General features: G+C 52.5%; 1 protein-coding gene across 1 annotated transcript in view; it reads left to right on the top strand.

Annotated features, from left to right (window-relative positions):
- The window catches only part of JAKMIP1 (janus kinase and microtubule interacting protein 1), a 130,333-nt gene that overhangs the window by 46,256 nt on the left and 64,406 nt on the right, over window positions 1-19,671 (top strand). Inside the window, exons 3-4 of the mRNA XM_010847797.1 lie at window positions 10,833-11,097; window positions 19,416-19,667. Of these exons, the coding sequence (XP_010846099.1) occupies window positions 10,969-11,097; window positions 19,416-19,667 (381 nt within the window). The 5' untranslated portion in view covers window positions 10,833-10,968. The remainder of the gene's footprint in view (window positions 1-10,832; window positions 11,098-19,415; window positions 19,668-19,671) is intronic.

Below are 19,671 nucleotides of genomic sequence, written 5' to 3'. Positions count from 1 at the left end.
GAAATAACTGAGGCTCAAATTGTTTAAAGTTTTTTTATTTAGTTCTTATCCTTGCTCTGCTATGTACTTTTTTCCCTCTGGATTCTTTCAAGGTTTTTCTTTATCTTTGATTTTCTACAGCTTCACTATGATATACCTAGGTGTAGGTTTTGGGTCATTTATTCTGTTTGGTGTTCTCTGAACTTCCCACATTTGTGATTGGAATCAGTAAGTTTCAGAAATCCTCAGACATTATTGCTTCAAATACTTCTTCTGCTCCTTCTTCTCTCTTCCCCCATTATACATATGCTGTACCTTTTGCAATTATACCACAGTTATAGGGTATTCTATTCTGTTTATTTTAGTGTTTTTAAAAATTTGCATTCAGTTTGGGAAGTTTGTATTGATGTAGCTTCAAACTCACTGGCTCCTGGGCCATGACCTGTCTTCTGAGGAGCCCATCACAGGCATTCTTCGTCTCTGTTACAGCGTTTTTGATCTCCAGGGTTTTGCGTGCTTCTTTAGAATTTCCATCTCTGCTGACATTAGCCATCTAGTCTTGCATGTTGTCTATTTTTTCCATTAGTGCCTTTAGCATATTGATTAGAATCATTTTAAAGCCTCAGTCTGACAATTCTAACATCACTGCCATATATCAGTCTGGTTCTGATGTTCATTCTGTTCATTTTCAAACTGTTTATTTATTTATTTTTTTATTTTGCCTTTTAGTATGCCTTGTCGTTTTGTTGTTGTTGTTGAAAGCTGGACAGGAAGTATTTGGTAAAAGGAATCTGAACTGGTTCCCACAAAGTTCTCTGTTCCTGGGTTACAGTTTTGGTAAGTTGTTTTTCTTTGTGTTTACCTATCGACAGCCATTTGCCCTATGATCTCAGTTCTCTGATGGATAAAAGAAAAGTGACTGATTTTCCATTTGTTCAGCATTTTTATTATATGAATGAGAGTGATGACTCCCAAGTTTCTTACACACCAGACCAGAAACTGGAAGTTTGATTCTGTTGTTTCTGTGTTCTTCCTTCCTTCCTTCCCTTTCCCCCTCATATTTTATTTTCCATCTTTCCTCCCTTCCTTTCTCCTATGGAGGTCCCCCCTGCCACACACACTTTTCCTTCGGCAAGACTTTGCCAAAGTGGCCACGGGGCAAACAACTGCAGTGTTACCTTACTATTCAGTTTCTCTGGTACTTGGGAGGTGGCACCCACGAGTCTAGATGTGCCCTCTGTGGGTCCCTGAGCATGAGCCTTGCTGTTCCAGAGTCTCCCAAATTCAGAAAGGCTGAACTTGCCTGAACTTGGCTGCACTTTACTTCTTTGGGACATATTAAGATGGACATGTTAGAACCAGATGACGGAGGCTTTCCGAAGATTCCCAGGCCCTCCTATCCTTGTCGAAGCTGGTGTCCTTTGCTGTGAAGGCTGCAACCATTCCCATGACCCTGACTTCTAAGGTGATCATGCTGACTCTGTGACCGGGGTGACAGTGACAAGTGACAGTGGCAGGTGATGCTGCCACCAAAAGGGAGGGGCGTTCCGACCTCCTGTCATTTTTCTAGGGGTTGAAGAGTGGTGGTCCTTGGACAAGTTTCCCTCTAACCGTCTTTCGACTGTTTTAAGGTACAAAGGACAGGTCTCCTCCTATTCTGCATATGGAGATATGGAAGGCGTCAGGGGGTCTGACAGGAGGGAGCTTTGGGCTGGAGAGGCCTTCAGCATCCCAAGGGCAGGGAGGGGAGGACAGATACTCAGTATCATGGTCCCATGCCCAGCACAGTGCCTGAATGTAGGAGGCAAGCTGAGAGCTTGTGCTGAGCAAATGAGGGACTGATGTGTTCAACCTGCCAAGCCACTCTCAGCACCCAACATGGTTACCCAAGGGCAAGACCAAGGTCCTTGATGCTGTGAGCTTGTGATTTTGCTGGGAACCATATCTGAGTATGGGAGGGGGGTGTGGATTCAGCTGGCAAGAGAGCCAAACCCGCTATCCCGGGCACTCGCATCTCTGTCCACACAGAAGTCAGTTCTTACGTAGTGCTGCTTGGCTTCACGGTTGGGGATTATTTTTACCAAGCACTCAGGAATCCTGCATCCCTTGAAGGGTATGTCCTGCCTTAAATTTGTACCTGTGAAGCCACGCCTGGGCTGGATGTGAAAGGAACGTATGTAATGCTTTCACAGTTCAGCACACGTCCAGAAGGGGTCCTGATGTCACCAAACACCTCTCTGGGCAGGCACATTGCTTGCTACTGGAGAGTCAAGCAAATAAGATGGTTTCACAGGAGTTGAGAATCCAGCCGGGCAAGCAGACGCATAGGAGACCTAAGGAGACGCAGCTATTGGGCCCGATGGCAGGAACCTCGCAAGGCATCCCTCACTATGTGCAGACTTTCCTCTGAGGCAGTGGGACCACAGCAGGTTGACATGATGTTGTTATAATTAATGTTGTTGTTTTGATTATTTTCTGGGTAGAGGGGCAAAGTTCTGTTTAGTTCAGTCACTCAGTCGTGTCCAAGTCTTTGCTACCCCATGGACTGCAGCATGCTAGGGTTCCCTGTCCATCACCAACTCCCAGAGCCTGCTCAAACTCATGTTCATCAAGTCAGTGATACCATCCAACCATCTCACCCTCTGTCGTTCCCTTCTCCTGCCTTCAATCTTTCCCAACATCAGAATCTTTTCCAAGGATTCAGTTCTTTGGCATCAGGTGGCCAAAGTATTGGAGTTTCAGCTTCAACATCAGTCCTTCCAATGAACATTCAGGACTGACTTTAGGATGGACTGGTTGGATCTCCTTGCAGTCCAAGGGCCTCTCAAGAGAGATCCACAAGATGGGGTAATAATAGCACCTGCAGGATAATCATTGGGAGACTTCGATGGGTTTGTCCTGTGAAAGGCTGACCATAGCGCCAGATGAGGGGTGTGGGTTGAGGATTGTCTTTCCCATCAGTAAGCACTCGCTCTTCTTATGCCTCATCACCTGGAGGACAGGACGATGTGGGATGTGTGATGGGCATCTTCAGCGTCTAAAGAGCCTTCTGTGTGTCCAGGGGAGTGGGCTCTTTTGGGGTGGCTTGCGGGTGCTGGAGGCGCTCACAGCAGAAGATGGCCCTTTTGGTTTGTGTGTTTGTAGCTTGAAAAATTAAGTGATTTCTAAAGTAAGATTGTCCTGGGGAGCAGACGACCCCATGGGGGCCTTCCTGTCCCTGGAAGGACTTTGGAGAGAAGCTGGAAGGCCATGTGTGGGGGCTCCTACAGAGGAATGACAGGCCTCAGGCTCCCCGCCCACGGGCTTGGCTTTGTTTACCTTATTTGTTCATAAAGATGCTAATCCTCTTTGTGAGGGCTCCACTCTCCTGACCTAATTATTTCCCAAAGGTCCCCTTCCTAATATACCATCACATCAGACATTAGGATTTCGACCTATGAACACTGGAGACACACAAGCATTCACTCATTAGCTTGTGTGTGTGTGCTCACTCCTCTGTGGTGTACGTGTGTGACGTATACATTGCACGTGTGTTTCAGGACAGTGTGTGCATTGTGGTATATATGTGGTATGTGTGTGTGTATGCAGTGTGCGTGTTTCCTTGCATGAATGTGTGGCTTGTGTGTTGGGTGTGTGTTTCAGGACAATGTGTGCATTGTGAGCTGGGTGTGTGTGTGTGCGTGATATATGTAGAACATCAACAGAATCCACCCCTGCATGTCGCTAGAGGGATCCTCAGAGGTTCCTTGGATGCAAAAGGTATAACCTGGACTAGCAAAGGAGGTCAGCCTGATGCAGGCCCCGTGGTGGGAGGGTTCACAGCTGGGAGACTTGGTAGCAAGGGCCGAGAGTCCCAGCTCGGGGGGAGTGGGTGGCCCTGGGTGTAGGGAGAGTCTTGGTGGGGTGGAATCTTGGCTCTGGTGGCCCCTGGAATGAGGGGGTCCTAGGTGAAGGGTCAGCCAGCCTGGGAGTGGGGCGCCCAGCTGCTGTGATGAATGACAGCACTGGTGCCCCCAGCGGTGGGGGCTGTGGAAGCTGAGGGCACCTCAGTGTGCCCATGGTGACCACGTGGGTGGTACCCACTCCACAGCCTCTGAAGCACCCGGCAAACTCTGCTGACCTCCTGGTGGGGTCAGAGGAGTAATAAGTTCTCCTCTCCCCACCAGGCCCCTACTCCCAGTGACTCTGACCTGTCTGGGCCTCAGCTTCTTCATCTGTAGAATGGGTCTGTTCTCTTGTGGTGATCCCCAACCCCGCTGGCCTCCTAGTCCAGGTGGTGACTGAGAGTCATCCTGATGAGGCTTGGGCTGCAAGGACACTCTCACCTTCCCTGCGGGGCCAAAGAGGGAGGAGGCCTGGCCCAGGCCGAGTCCTGGGACAATTAGGAGGTGGCCAGGGGTGGCTCTGCCAGGCAGGGGGAGACGTGTGCTGAGGACTGGAGGGGACGGCAGGCGTGGCCCACGGTGGCTTCCGCTGGCTCAGGCTGCGTGGAGGGCTGCCCTCTGTGCCCGTGGGCCCTGTCCCCTGCAGGTGGTCAGCAGGGAGTGGCGGGGGAGGGTCACCCCACTGCCCCTGGGTGAGGGGGGCCGCGTGCAGGCCAGGAGACAGGGGAAGCCACGGTCAGGCAGGAAGAGGTGAGGGCTGGCCAGAGCCATCGCAGGAGGGTACACCTCTGAGAACGGGGGAGAACAAGGCTTGGTGGTCGGACACTTGAGGGTCAGGAGCCCTGGGGGCCAAGGTGAAGGCTGAGCGCCACCCAGAGGGTGTAGAACAGGCCCAGGCGGCCAGGCGCTCCCGGATTGCTGGGGCCGGTGGCTGTTCTGCCATCACTTCTGAGGCCCGCCAGCTCCAGGGTCCTGGTTTGTGTGACGGGAAGCAGGGGCCCTGGAATCCTGGCTGCAGACGGTCTGCTCTGGAGGGAGCCGTGATGCCAGTCCGCACACACTGGATGCGTGGCCAGCTCCACTGTGTGGCTGGAAAGTCCTAGGAAATGACAGAGGTTGGTGGCAGGGCTGGGCTGAGTGACTGAGCCCTGCTTCTTGTTCTAGGTGCCCCTTCCAGCCCTTCACACCTGAGCCCTGAAAACGTGTCAGGACAGCCCTGACTCGGTTGACTTTACTTATAACTTGCTATAATTTTTTGAAACTTCCACCGACTATTGCACACCCATGTTGAGTAAGAAAAGAGTGTGGACAGTGCGCATGAGCACCTTATTAATTTGCTATAACTGGAGAACGAGATGTCCTCAGAGTGTTAATATTTTAGACCTTGAAGGCTTTTTAAGTGTTAAAGGAATTATTTACTCTATTTTTTGCAGGGGGGGGAGGGTGTGGCCGAAAAACTTTGCTCTCTAGAAAAACCTTTGCTCTTTTTTCGTTTTCCTATCTGTTTGCCTCTTGCAGAATACCATCTGCCAGTTGTGTGGTGTGTTCTGCTGTTGTTTTGCCCTTCTAATGTCCTTGCTCTTTAATTTTTTTTTATTGGAATGTGATTGCTTTACAATGTTGTATTAGTTTCTGCTGCACAGTGAAGCGAATTTGTTTCCCTTCCGCTCTGGGCTGGGCGGACAGACCCCTCAGCTAGCCTTGTGTGTAAATCATTAGATGGTAGGCTATGAGGGAGGGAAGGACAGGGGAGTTGCCTGCGGGGTGGTGTGTGCTGGCTTACGACTGATGTGAAAGGCAGCCGGGAAAGTGGCAGGGCTCGGCGCTAAGAAGCTAAGTTATCTTAAGTCATTAAACAAAGTGCTGAATATGTGCCCTGAGCTTTTTTCCCCCTCCTTCCCAATGTATTGCTTTCCAGTGGCTGCCAGAAAGAATTCCCACAAATGGAGTGGCTTAAAACAACAGAAGTTTGTTTTCTTACACATTTGGGAGGTCAGAAGTCCAAGGTCAAGGTCACCCTAATCTTGGATGCTCTCATCTTGGGATCTTCAACTTGATTACATCTGCAGAGACCCTTTGTCTAAACCAGGGTGTGTTCCCGGCTGCCAGGAATAGGATGTGAACATATCTTTTGGGGGCCACTGTTCAGCCCACTCTAGTCCTCATCAGCCAGAAGCTGACGTTGCTTGGGACCTGCTGCCCAAGCAAGCACCCTCAGAGTCACGCTTAAACTCCTTCCAGGGCCAGCGCACAGCGAGGTGACCGGCGCACAGCGAGGTCATAGAGGCTGTCAGGGGGCCCACCTCTTGGTTTAATGCTCTGTGTCACGGTCATGAAAGTCTGAACAGCTTTTGAACCCAGACCCTTGCATTTCCATTTCGCACTTGGCTGCACATTCTAAAGCTGGTCTTGGCCCGGTCTGTGATCTGCAGGTCCCAGGAGGTCTGACACATTTGCACCCCTTGTCTCCTCCACTGATGACTTGAGTGATATTTGTTACAGGTTCCAATACCTTGTTTCCTCTTTCATTTTAGCACAGTCACAATCCAGGGTTATTTATGCATTCATTCCCTGGTTGTCTCCCTGGCTAGAAACTTCTGTGATGGCCGGGACCCTGTCTGGTCCTCCTTTGCCCCCCACGGCTAGCGTGATTTCTGGAATGTACCTTCTCAGGTCTGCTGTCCTTCCCAGCATGGTGCCGAGGAATCACATCTCCTGGCTGAGACTCTTGGGCTCCTCTGTGAGGACTGGGCTGTGCCGGGCTCTTCGGGCCGCAGTGAGCTCTAAATGAAAAGCCGTGGCACAGAGTGGGCACCAGGCTCATCTCAGGTGGAAGCATGACCCAGAGTTGCTCCTGGAGGTGGGGGGGGGTGGGCAAGGCCTTTGCAGAAGTCATTGGCTGTGGGCTGATCATTGTGACACTGTGTGGCACTCTAAGCCTTGGGCCAGACTGGCCTTGGGTGTGTTCTTGACACAAGGCCAAGTTTGGGCCCAGAACCCTGGGTACCTTCCCCTCTTTCGTCCCATTCATCTCAACATTTATTGAGGCTCCGGCCTGGCAGATGTTGAAGGTGGCTGTCAAGAGCAGTAGGCTTGGCCTTAGCTTATTGGAGTCTATTTGTCCTGGAAATACTGAGCTCAGGCTTTGGGCTGAGCACAGGGTGAAGCAGACAAAGCTGGAAGTCACGTCCTGTCCTTGAGTGGTTGATTGTCAGGGGGAGCTGACAAATGAGCAAACACACAGGACAGCCCTCAGCCTGTAGTTGGGGGGCTCAGAGGGGGCACCTGACCAACGTGGAGGGCATCCGGGAGGCTTCCTGGAGGAGGCGTAATGGGAGCTGGCCGTGAAAAGAGGTGGAGAATTGGCTTTCTCTGTCAGAGAACTGCATCACCATGGCCTTCTGGGGAGTGTATTGGGCCTGGAGTTTGAGGTGGCTACGGGAAAGGTGGTGGGGTGGGGCTGTGGCGTGACTCAGACCCTGAAAGGCTTGTGCCCCTTCAGGGGTCAGGGTTCTCTTCAGAGGCGGCCTGAACCTTAGATGGCTTCTAAGCAGGAGAGTCTCTGTGACTTTCCCTTTTGAGGCCTCAGTTTTCTCATCTGTAAAGTGGGGGATGTGTGCTGAGCTTCTAATGAGATGATGTGCTTTTCCAAGGGGTGCTATGGTTGGGGTAAGAAACTGGGTCATCCCCAGGCATGGCCTCCTGTCTCTGCCCTTTGGCTCTTCTGCTCTTGGGGTCATGAGAGCCTGACCAAGGGGGCCTTGGGTCCAGCCAGTCCAGGGTCTGATAAAAAGGTGGTGTCTGGGACTGGCCCCGGAGACTTAATAGCCACTGTTCTCATGACCCCCAGATACTCTTGGGTTTCCATTCCCGTTCCCACTGCTGTCCATGGCTGGGTTGCCGTCCCAGGGTCTCACAGAGTGGTGGTCCAGTCTGGCTGCCTGTGTCCAGCCTGCTGTGCTGCCTCGGGCATGGGCTTTGCTTCCCTGGGCTCAGAGCCTCATCTGAAACCTCCTTTTTCCCAAGCATCGTCAGTGATCATGGGAGGGGCTGCTGGGAAGGAAAGGGGCCTTCCCATTTGTCAGGCCACTGGCAAGCTGTGACAGTGTGGTACCAGGTGGGCTGTGCCTTGATACCAAGGCTTCTAGCAGTGCCCAGATTCAGCACAGATCACCTTGGCCTTCATGGAGACAACTGGAGGCTGGCATTGCTCCTCCTAATAGATTTAGCTTTGTTTTGTTTAGTGAGTATCTTCACTGGGCCAGGCACCTTGCCAGCACTTCAAATTCTGGTCCCTATGAAGTGAGTGCTGTGGATCCCATTAAACAGATGTGAAAACTGAGGTACTTTCACTTCACTTCACCTTCCTTTAAGAAAAATGGCATCATTTTTTCTGTAAAACAGTAATAGAAAATTCAATCTACTCGGAAGGGTATTAAAGAGAAAAAGTAGCTGCTGGCGCATCGTCACTAGGCTGTCCCAGCCGACGCCTGGGAGGTGAGCCTACCTCCTCCTCACCCCTGTGTCCCCACAACGCAGGGCCTGGCGCCGCGCAGCTGCTCAACACACAGTTGTGATCAAATGCAAAAGATGAACAAATACAGTTCAGAAAACTGCAATCACAAATCATATTTGTCCTTTGACACTGCCTTTTCCTCTCTTTACGATGCTGGCCTTTCTCCCTGTGGGGTTTGCTCTCACCGCCTGGATGTAATTTACCTGACCCGCCTGTTGTGGCTGAGCGTTTCGTCGCTAGGAAGAACATCCGAGTGTTCGTCCAGAGACTGAATCTCTGCTTAGCTAAAGTGCATTCCTAGAAGGGGCGTTGTGGGGCCACAGGATGGAACAGAGGGAGCAACCTCCCCTTTCCCAGGTCTGGAAGATGCTTCCTGCTCCTCGGGCTGTAGGGGAGACACACGGCAGAGGCCCAGGCCGATTTCTGAGAAGCGCTGCGGTTGCAGGAGCAGGCAGGTCAGAGGAGAGAGGAATGAATTATGGTTTGTGCTCTGATAAGTCCAGTTGGAGCAAATGGAGTTCATCCTTCTCTGAAGACAGAATGTACCTTTCTGGAATCGATCTGGGGTGGGGGGGGTGGTGGAGGTTGATTACCCCAAATAAACCTCCATGGCACGCTGAGAGACAGCTCTGTCTCCTGTTCAAGAGAGTGGAACTGGTCTCCATTAGTGCCTTCCCAGATTCCTAGTTGGATGGACATCCTGGGCCCCCAGGGCTAGCAGGTCATGCTGGACTGGAGTTCATGGCCATCGCACGTCCCTAGCCCACCAGACCCACTGGCATTGACAAGAGCCCCCCACAACTCCCCATCCCACACTTCCCCTGGCCCCCTCCCAACTCCCACCCCACCAAGCAGCCCCTGCCCAGGCCACGGACCCCATGTTACTGAATCCGATGGCCACTTTCCAGTCTTCCTCTTCACCTCTCAGGAGCTGCCCCTGTCGGGTCCTTCCTTCTAGAAACACTTTCTTCCCTTAGCTTTCCTGGTTCTCCATTTTTCTCCTTCAATCTGCAAACTTCTCATTTACTGTTCTCCTTGCTGATTTCATGTCTTCTCCCTGACCTCCCAAGGTTGGTCTTCCACCACTCTGGAATGCTCTCTTGTTTTCCTCTCTCCATTTTCTCCCAAGACTTCCCTGGTGGCTCAGACAATAAAGCGTCTGCCTACAATGTGGGAGACCCGGGTTTGATCCCTGGATCAGGAAGATCCCCTGGAGAAGGAAATGGCAACCCACTCCAGTACTCTTGCCTGGAAAATCCCATGGACAGAGGGGCCTGGTAGGCTATAGTCCATGGCGTTGCAAAGAGTCAGACACGACTGAGTGACTAAACTTTCTTTTCCACTTACTAGCTGTGTGGCCTTAGGTAGCTTACTTAGCTTGTCTGCAACTCACTTGTCTCATCTCTATCATGGCTCTCCTGCAAGGATGATATGCTTCCCTTCTCTCATCACAGGGTTCAGCACATAATAGGTGCCTTGTAACTGTCTTCTGTGGTCACTCATTCATTCTCTCATTCACTCAGGAAGTGCTGATGGGGTGCTTCCTGCATGCTGGGCTCTGTACTAAGCATGGAGAACACTGAGAGAACCAAACAGATGTAGGCCCTGCTTACTTGAAACTCATATCCTGGTGTAGGGGAAATAGACAGGAAGTAAGTGAATGTCTGTTTGTCACACGGAAAACAGTAACAAGGCAGAGCGAGGGGCAGAGGGCCCAGAGTCAGGCTCACAGCGCAGAGCAGCCTGGGGTTGGCTGGGCACAGCACTGGGAGCTGGGAGCCTGTACTGTCTTGCCAGGCTGGCTTGGGCACTGCCGCTGGGCCCAGAGCTGGCTGTTCTAGCCAACTAGTGCTGGGCTAGTCTTGGGAGTGTGGAGGGAACTGCTAACCATAAAGGTTAGACTCCATAAAGGAGTCTGAAAGCCCAGTTTTCAGAGTGTGGTCCTTATTCCTGCTCCGGCTTTGTGCTCTCGGAGCACAGTGTGGTACCAGGTGGGCTGTGCCTTGATACCAAGGGCCCCCCTAGGGTCCTGCCTTAGGAACCGGCATCCGGTGACTGAGGCTCAGTGACATTTGCAGACCAAGGCTTACAGTCACTTAGGTGGCATAGTCACATCTTGACGAGGCCAGGACTGGACCAGGCAGAGTTACTCAGTGAGGAGTGGTCACAGGGAACCTCAGCTGGAAGCATGGGAGACGTGCAAATCGGCTTTCTGGGGGGTGATCCCAGGACCATAATAAGCTTCCAGGTGATTCTGATGCAGCCCTAGCTGGAGAAGTGCTTGCTTGGTCAGTTTTGAATGGCAGGGCATCCTTGGGTTAGCAGTGCAAGCTCTGGGAGGGAGGCCTCGGTGAATGCTGGCTGCACTCCTGTTAGAGTGCCCCAGGCAAGAGGCACACTACCCCACCCCCACCCCCACCGCCTCTGCTGACCTGGCCTCCTTCTTCTCCCAGGATCCCAAGTGATGGTGGTTTACACGGAGGAGGAGCTGAGCCCTGCGAGACTGGTTAGCACGGCGGAGCTGGGAGTGGTGCCTGCTGGCTGGCGGGAGTGAACGCAAGATCTCAGCGTCTCAACTTGAGAGGAAGCATGTCTAAGAAAGGCCGGAGCAAGGGCGAGAAGCCCGAGATGGAGATGGACCCGGTGCAGATGGCCAACGAGGAGCTGCGGGCCAAGCTGACCAGCATTCAGATCGAGTTCCAGCAGGAAAAGAGCAAGGTGGGAAGGGCGCGGGTCTCCCGGCTCAGGTGAGGGGTGGGCTGTGAATTCCTGGTGGACACACTGCCCCGCAAGGGTGTGTCCCGGGGCTGGGGTGAGAGTGGGCACTTCCACTCTCCAAGCCTCAACTTGCCCCTCAATAAAATGGGTATAACATGGGTACAGAGGCCACGTGGGTGCAAATCCTGTCCCATCCCCCACCTTTGGCTCTGATCTCAGGCCAGTCACTTCACTCTCCATACCATAACCCCCCTCACCTGCAGGATGGGATCATAATAAGGCCACCTGATGGGCCAACGGTCAGGAGTAAGGGTGTAAATACAGATACATGAAGGGCTCGGTATGGAGCCTGGCTCTGTGATGGGAGCCTTTGCTCTGGTAAGGCAGGTATGAGCTTTGGAGCCAGTCAGTACAATACCCAGTTGGGTGCCAGTCAAAGGGCAGGCATGATGGGAAGCCAGTGACAGTGGAAGGAGCCCAGGCTTTCTAATCTTGGAGACCTGGCTTTAGACCTCACCTAGGCTCCTGACTGATTTCACAATCTTAGACAAGTGACCTGAAGTCTCTGAACCTCCATTTTCTCATCTGTAATATGGTATCATAATGACCGCCTGACTTAAGGTTATCGTGGGCTTTCATGGTAGCTGTCAGTAAAGAATTTGCCTGTAGTGCAAGAGACCCAGGTTCGATTCCTGGGTCGGGAAGATCCCCTGGAGGACGGCATGGCAATCTACTCCAGTATTCTTGCCTGGAGAATCCCATGAACAGAAGAGCTTGGAGGACCACAGTCCATGGGTTTGCAAGAGTCAGACACAACTTAGCGATTAAACCACTACCAAAGATATATAAAGAAAGCTTGAGTCCCGAAGAATTGATGCTTTTGAACTGTGGTGTTGGAGAAGACTCTTGAGAGTCCCTTGGACTGCAAGGAGATCCAACCAGTCCATCCTAAAGGAAATCAGTCCTGACTATTCATTGGAAGGACTGATGCTGAAGCTGAAACGCCAATACTTTGGCCACCTGATGGGCAGAACTGACTCATTGAAAAAGACCCTGATGCTGGGAAAGATTGAAGGCGGGAGGAAAAGGGGATGCCAGAGGATGAGATGGTTTGATGGCATCACCGACTCGATGGACATGAGTTTGAGTAAGCTCATGGACATGAGTTGGTGATGGACAGGGAAGCCTGGCATTCTGCAGTCCATGATGTCGCAAAGAGTCGGACACAACTGAGAGACTGAACTGACCTGAACTGAAAGATACCAGGTGATGGAAACAAAGAAAGCCCACCTTGCACAGCCATGGGCCTCTATGCTGGTGTAGTTCTGACCCGGGTGGTTTGAGGGCAAAAGCAGGCAAGGTGGGAGGTGCTGTGCCAGCCCAGAGAGGAGCCGCCACTTGTGTGAGAAGAGAAAGAGGATGGGATTCGGGCTTGTTCCTGGGGGACCCATCTGAGGACCTTGTCGGCTGGGGACACGGAGGTTGTAGCCTCAGCCCCGCAGGTCCCCTCCCGCCCTGCCCATAGACCTGAGGGCGGGGAGGGCCTGCCCCGGGAATAGCTGCAGGTGTCTGGTTGAGAGCTGGGACTCTGACAGCAGCTGCAGTGCTGAGCAGGGTCCAGCTTCCGGGTGGGGAGGGGGCTGAGGCTTGGTCCTTGGCTCTGAGCCCAGCTCAAGACGGCTGCGTGGAGAATAGAGGCAGAGTCCCTGAGCTGGGGCGATGAAGACTGGGCTTCTAGAGCTTGGGGACACGTATGCCCCTTCCCGTGCCCAGACTCTCACGATTTCCAGTGGCAGTGCAGCCACAGTCTTTCAGCACAGCTGCTGGCGATGCAGCTTGTCCACACCCTGCCCAGCCCAGGAAGGATTCGCCTGCCAGGATCCCCCGGGGTTATCTGCTGCCCAGCTGGGCCTGAGCAGCTGGCTGGGAAGGAGCAACAGCAGCTGTGTCTGTGGGACCAGTGTCCTTTGACCAGGTCTCCATTGCACCTCCACCACCTAACCCGCTTTGAGGTCTTGGGGCAAGCCGGGTAGCTGCCTTATGCCTCAGTTTCCCCATCTGTTAAATGGGGACATCTGATGTGTCTGCCTCTCTGGGTTGTTTAAGGAATGAATAAGAGTCACATCCAGGGCCCTGGGCACTGCCTGTCATGTTGTAGTTACTCAGGGGTTGGCAGACGTTTCTTATGTGTCTGGTACGCAGGCCACACCAGGTACCGTGGAGAGCCTCCTGACCCTCGCAGTGACCTGTGAGGTTAGATGAGGCTCTCCCCACTTTGTTGTCCTTTAGTTGCTAAGTCGTGTCTAATTTTTTGCGACTCATGGACTGTAGACTGTCAGGCTTCTCTGGCCACAGGATTTCCCAGGCAAGTGTACTGGAGTGGGTTGCCATTCCCTTCTCCAGGGGATCTTTCTGATTCAGGGATCAAACCCACACCTCCTGAATTGGCAGGCAGGTTCTTTACTGCTGAGCCACGTGGGAAGCCCCCTTCTCCCCACCTTACAGGTGAGCAGACTGAGCATTGGGGAGAAGAAGTGGCTGGGTTTCCGTAAATAAAATACCACAGACTCAGAGGCTTCGACCACAGAGATTTATTTCCTCATAGTCCTGGAGGTTGGGAGTCTGAGATCAGGGTTCGGGCAGAGTCGGTTTCTTCCTGGGGCCTCTCTCCTTGGCTTATAGACGGCCGTCTTATTCCTGCATCCTCAGATGGTCTTCTCTGTGTGGGTCTGTGTTCTAATCTCTTCTTATAAGGGCACCAGTTGTATCGGATCAGGACCCCGCCCTCATGACCTCATTTAACTTGGTGACCTCTTTTAAGACTGTCTTCAAATACAGTCACATTCTGAGGTTCTGGTAGGGGGTGGTGGGGGTTGGTTAGAACAACCACACAGGAATTTGGTGGACACGATTCAGCCCATCACAGCAGGACAGTCCAGTCGTAGGTGTTGGCAGGGGGTTGGAAGCCTGGCCCACGAGAACCCCAGCCTGGGCCTCCCTGTCCCCAGCACCTCCTGCCACCACATGCCCTGGCTGCCGTGTGCTCAATCCAGCCACCTCGTGGCCCTTCCAAGGGTGTGCGGAGAGGGTTTCTGTTCTTGGAGAATTCAGCAATGTGTTTACTGGCTGGTATGACACCTGTGAAAGTCACTCAGTTGTGTCCGACTCTTTGTGACCACATGGATTATACAGTCCATGGAATTCTCCAGGCCAGAATACTGGAGTGGGTAGCCTTTCCCTTCTCCAGGGGATCTTCCGGACCCAGGAATCGAACTGGGGTTTCCTGCATTGCAGGTGGATTCTTTACCAACTGAGCTATCATGACAAACATACATATAAACCTTACAGTTGCATGTAACTGTTACTTCTATATGATCTTGTGATATCCAGTTTTGATGTTGCATTTACAGTGTTGTTACTTCAGCAGAGGAGCCCATAGAATCAAGGGTTGTTGGGAACACACCTGTTGGTTCTTCAAGCCCCCCTGGGCCTGTGCCCCAGGCCTGGGCTGGGCATTTGGAGGTAACTCAGAAATGACCCCATTCACAGACAGGCTGTGTGCTCAGATGCTCAGGGAGCTAGGCAGATGACAGTACTTGGCTTGTGGCACCAGGGATTTTAGGAAACCATGCAGTGGTCATAGGGGCCTGAGAAAGCTTTGCTTTATCTCTCCAGAGGTGGTCTGGAGCCAGCTCTGAAGGATTTTGCTAGCTGGTGAGAAATGGAGCCGGATTCACACTATCCCAAGTATCCAGCATCAACTGGGGGCTTCCTCAGTGTCACCTGGGGTGCCAGGCCACTGGGGGCAGAGTCCTTGACTTGTTGAAGCCCACAGTCTGGGGTGGGTAGGGGCAGAGAGGGCAATGGTCAGCACATGGGCTCAAGACAGGTGCTGCCCACCACTCAACAGCTGGTGATTCTTGCAGTGAGCAGCCCACTGTGGTCTTGATCTACCCCGGGTCAGGGACTAATCCAGCTACAGAAGCGAGTCAGGCCCCATCCTGCCCTTCAGGGGCTGGCTTAGGTATGCTGAGAGGGTTGGAACTGGGGTGTGGTCTGTGCGGTGATGGAGGGAATCACATTCCAGGGACCCAGAGGAGGCCCTGACCCAGTCGAGGAAGAATTCCAGACCCTCTTGGAGAATGGAGGGAAGGCACCAGGCAGAAGGACCAGTGAGCCTAGGACCCGGGACCCCCTGGGGAGTGGATGCTGTCATTGATTATTTACAAACTGCCAGACCCATCATCCTTTCATTCTTTCTTTCGCTCAGTCCACGGCTGGTTATTGAGCATCTACTGCGTGCCATGTCATGCTCTGTCCCAGAAACTGCGCTGCCCTGGAGACCCTCACCCTGAGCTGGTGTCTAGTGGGGGAGGTGGGGAGCAAAGGCCAGGAGGTGAACATGTGATATTTGTTCCATAGTGAAAAATGCCAAGAAAGTAAGGCTGGAGAAGCAGGTGGAGTGGGATTGGAGTAGGGGTGGCTCTTCTGGGAGGTGGTCAGCAACACAGGGGCACTGCAGGTGGAGGGCAGGCCCTGCAGAGACCTGGCCGGGAGCCCTCCAGGCAGAGGGAACAGCTCGGGAAAAGGCCTGCAGGTGGGAAAGTGCCTGCGTGTTTGAGGTGCAGCGGGCAGGGAGGTGGCCTGAGCTGGGCAGTCAGGGAGGAGGACCAGAGAGCCATAAGCCAGGGTCAGTCCTGCAGGCCGGGGAGGACTCAGGCTTGTGTGTTGCATGCTACAGAGCTCTCGAGGGTTTCTGTTTGTGTACTTTTGTGTTTTTTGTATGTTATCTATTCAATCCTTTATATCACTACGAACTCTCATTTTATACTTTGGGTTGTCATCCGATACTATTAGGCTGGCCAAAATGTTCATTTGGTTAATGAATACATCGTTCAATGAAGTTCTTGGTGAAAATGAAAAATGTCTTTTATTTTCACTTAAAACCAAGTAAACTTTTTGGCCAACCCGATACCTTATTTTGCTCAAACCGTTCCAGCTTTGGCCACTGGATCTCTTCCAGCCAGCTCCTGTGTCTCTTTGACACCCCCGCCACTGTGGCCTTTCTTTGTTAATTTCTTCTCGGCACACCCCTACTTTCTGGTCCTGTAAGGTGCTCCTGGTTCATCTTGGATGTTCCCTGCCCCATTCCTAGAGCCACTCACCAAGGCCCTTTGGTCACTTTTATTGGAAAATGGTGTGAAAAACCAAGATCTGGGCACTGGGGGTGCTCACCACTGCTGGCATGCCATTACTTCTGGGCTTAGCTAGAAGAGCAAGGAAGTGTATGCATATATACTAACTGTGTATCTATACATATCTAAGCTAGTTCTTAATGTAACCTCTAAATGTGTATTAAGTTAAAGGTGAGTTCTTACTGATGCCCCCAGCCTAATCCAGTACCACTTGGATCCTCTGGCCTCCTTCCCTTGATTATGGTGTCCTCCCTCCAGAAGAGACAGCCTGACCCCACCACCCACTTAGTTACTCAACACTCTGCACACACAGCGGTTTCAGAACAGTTAACCCGCACCCCAAGAATTCAGAGGGCAGTGGAGGGAAATCATCTAACGTGAGTGGTGAGGCCTGTGCTGGCCACCAGGGGGCGACATAGGGACGCGTGCACAGGGGCAGAGGCAAGGCGATTGGTGAGGCGACTGCCCTGGTCTCTTAGAGGATTGCAGCTGCCAGCTTGAGCCAGGGTGGTCGCAGGGATGGTTTGAGGAGCGGGAGAGACAGCCAAGCGGAGGCAGACTTCACTGTGCCCACTGGGGGGTGGGGTGGGCAGCGTTCTTCCCGCCAGCCCCTCCTGCCTCGATGCGTGCCCTGTCTTGCTCATTTTGCTCTTGTTGCATTTAGAGCCCAGGTGCTGAGACAAGGCTGGTAAGGTCCCCTCTCTCCTGTTGCCCCTCTGGACTTGGTGGGGTGGCTTAGAGGCGTCTGGCGAGTGAGATGACATGTGACTTCTGTCAACCTGCTCAGCGGGATGGAGTAAGGAGGGGGTGCCCTGTGCACACCGGGGCAGCCCCCGCCTCACTGTGCTACACTTGGGTCCTTGCCTGGGCTCGACCCTGGGCTTTTCTAGGTAGAGCTGGTAGGACCAGCAGGGTCTTCTCCCCCGGCCCATCCACTGTGAGCATCCCTGGCACCTCTGTTACTGTTAGCTTCAGCTGGCCCCCTCTGCCCCTCCCAGGGACAGGCCCGGCCTCCCCAACCCTCAGACTGCCCTGCACACACCTCTGTTCACACTGTCCACATCCCTCCTTCCTTTACTTATGGGGGACCAAACTTCCCTTCATCTGCTCTTTCACTTTCAGCTTTCTCTCCCCCAAGAGTCTTCAAGGGGCAGCTGTTGATGGACTTGTTTCATAGAGAAGGATCAGGGAGGTTTTATAATCAGGGTTCTTCAGACAGAAAAAGAACCAATAGGAGAGAGAGATGGAGGGGGATTTTTTGTTTTTAAGAAGGTGACTCACCTGGTCATGCAGGCTGACAAATCTGAAATCTGCAGAGCAGGCAGGCTGGAAATTTCAGGGAGCATGGATCTCACAGTAATGAGGCAGAATTCCTTTCTCATTAGGGCATTTCAGTCTTTTCTGTTAAGGCCATCAACTGATTTAAGGCCTTAAGTGAGGCCCACTCACAGTATAGAGGCTCATTTGCTTTACTCCAGGGCTGCTGATTTAAATATTAATCATTAAAAATACCTTCTCAGCAGCATCTAGACTCGTGTTTGGCTGAATGACCCGGTACCACAGCCCTGCCCAGTGGACACGTAACCATTAACCATCTTGAGGTTAGGTAATTTGCCAAGGGAAATGCATTCACAGCACAGATTCAGAATCCGACAAGATCCCATCCTTTTGACTTCAGGTCACAGTCAGTGTTAACCCAGGAAGTTAGGACAGAGTTGCTCCCTTGGAAGGAGCATGCTGGAAGCACTTAGTCCCTCCCTGGGAAATCACGTTCAGTATTTAAAGTTCTGGCATCCTGGCCCTTAGTCCCTTAGGAAGAGGCCCATTCTAACTCTCAGGCAAGATGGGCCTTCTGACTGGGTCCATGTTTTATTTCCGTGCTTGTGTTTGATGTAAGGAGACTTGTGTCTTTGCCTGGTGGGTTTGATTTGCCTTTTCCCTGCTGTTTTAAGTAAAGATTTGTCCACCCTAAGTAACATTGTAAAACTCCTCACCTAAAATTAACTTCAGCATGTTGGTGTGCTATAAACAGTGTGGTCGGGGGAAATGATGCCATTTTCCATGGAAACAGCCTGTCCATGAGAGACACATTTGTTTCGGTTCTTCGGAGATGGATGTCATTTAGAAAACAAATGGATTCTTGTGTAATGTATGTAATTGTGTGATATTTGAAATGGAAAGATCGAATAAAGCCTTTTGGAGTATTTGAAGAAAACACTCCCTTGGCACATTTTACAAATAACATTTTGTTTGCTGAACAGATGAATACATTCTGGTGGGGCTGGCAGCCTGGCATCTGCAGAACACTTTCTCTGGGGCCAGGGACCTGGGAGTAAAGCCTGGCTCTGCCCCTTGGCAGCCCCTCACCCCAGGCAGGTCACTGGGACATCTCTGAGCCTTGGTTGCATACATGCTCAGTCATATCCAACTCTTTGTCACCCTATGGACTATAGCCCGCCTGGCTCCTCTGTCCATGGGATTTCCCCAGGTAAGAATACTGGAGTGGGTTGCCATTTCCTCCTACAGGAGATTTTCTTATCCAGGGATCAAACCCACGTCTCCCACATCTCCTGGATCGGCAGGCAGATTCTTTACCACTGAGCCACCTGGGAAGTCTGAACCTTGGCTGCCTCATGGCAAAACAGTTGCCCCCTTCCTGAGGTGGTGAGGGATTCATGCTGCTGTGGCTCTGGAGCCCCCCAGTCCTGGCAGGGGAGTGAGGGCACCTCTGTTTCCCCCACCCCCACCCCTTTCTACCTTCACCTGCTCCATCTGCTCTAACTCCAGAGCTCAGGGCACGAGCACTGGAAATGTATTTCTGGTCTACACTTCGATGACACAGATGATTACTGCAGGGCATATTTTGTGACTGATAAATTGTCCTTCCTTGGAAAAACTCCAAATCGGAGGTGATGTCAGAGCCTGACCCTCCTCCAACACCTTCAGATGGTTTTCCAGGGCTGGGGAAATCTCAGAAAAACAGTAGGGAAGAGTCTGGGTGGGGCTGATGGAGGTCTCAGGGGCCTGTCATACAAAAAGGGACTTGGGAAGGTGGCAGTGAGCCTGGCCGGCGCCCCCAGTCCTGGCCCTGACCCTGACCGAGTCTCCCCGCTCTGGCCGCAGGTGGGTAAGCTGCGTGAGCGGCTGCAGGAGGCCAAGCTGGAGCGTGAGCAGGAGCAGCGACGGCACACAGCCTACATCTCGGAGCTCAGGGCCAAGCTGCACGAGGAGAAGACCAAGGAGCTGCAGGCACTGCGCGAGGTGCTCATCCGCCAGCATGAGCAGGAGGCAGCACGCACGGCCAAGATCAAGGAGGGCGAGCTGCAGCGGCTGCAGGCCACGCTGAACGTGCTGCGCGACGGCGCGGCTGACAAGGTCA

This window comes from Bison bison, unplaced genomic scaffold (assembly GCF_000754665.1).
Source record: "Bison bison bison isolate TAMUID 2011002044 unplaced genomic scaffold, Bison_UMD1.0 scf7180017864255, whole genome shotgun sequence".
NCBI classification, from domain to species: domain Eukaryota; kingdom Metazoa; phylum Chordata; class Mammalia; order Artiodactyla; family Bovidae; genus Bison; species Bison bison.
The sequence above is the reverse complement of the archived record's forward strand: the minus strand, read 5'-3'. Positions and strand labels throughout refer to the sequence as shown.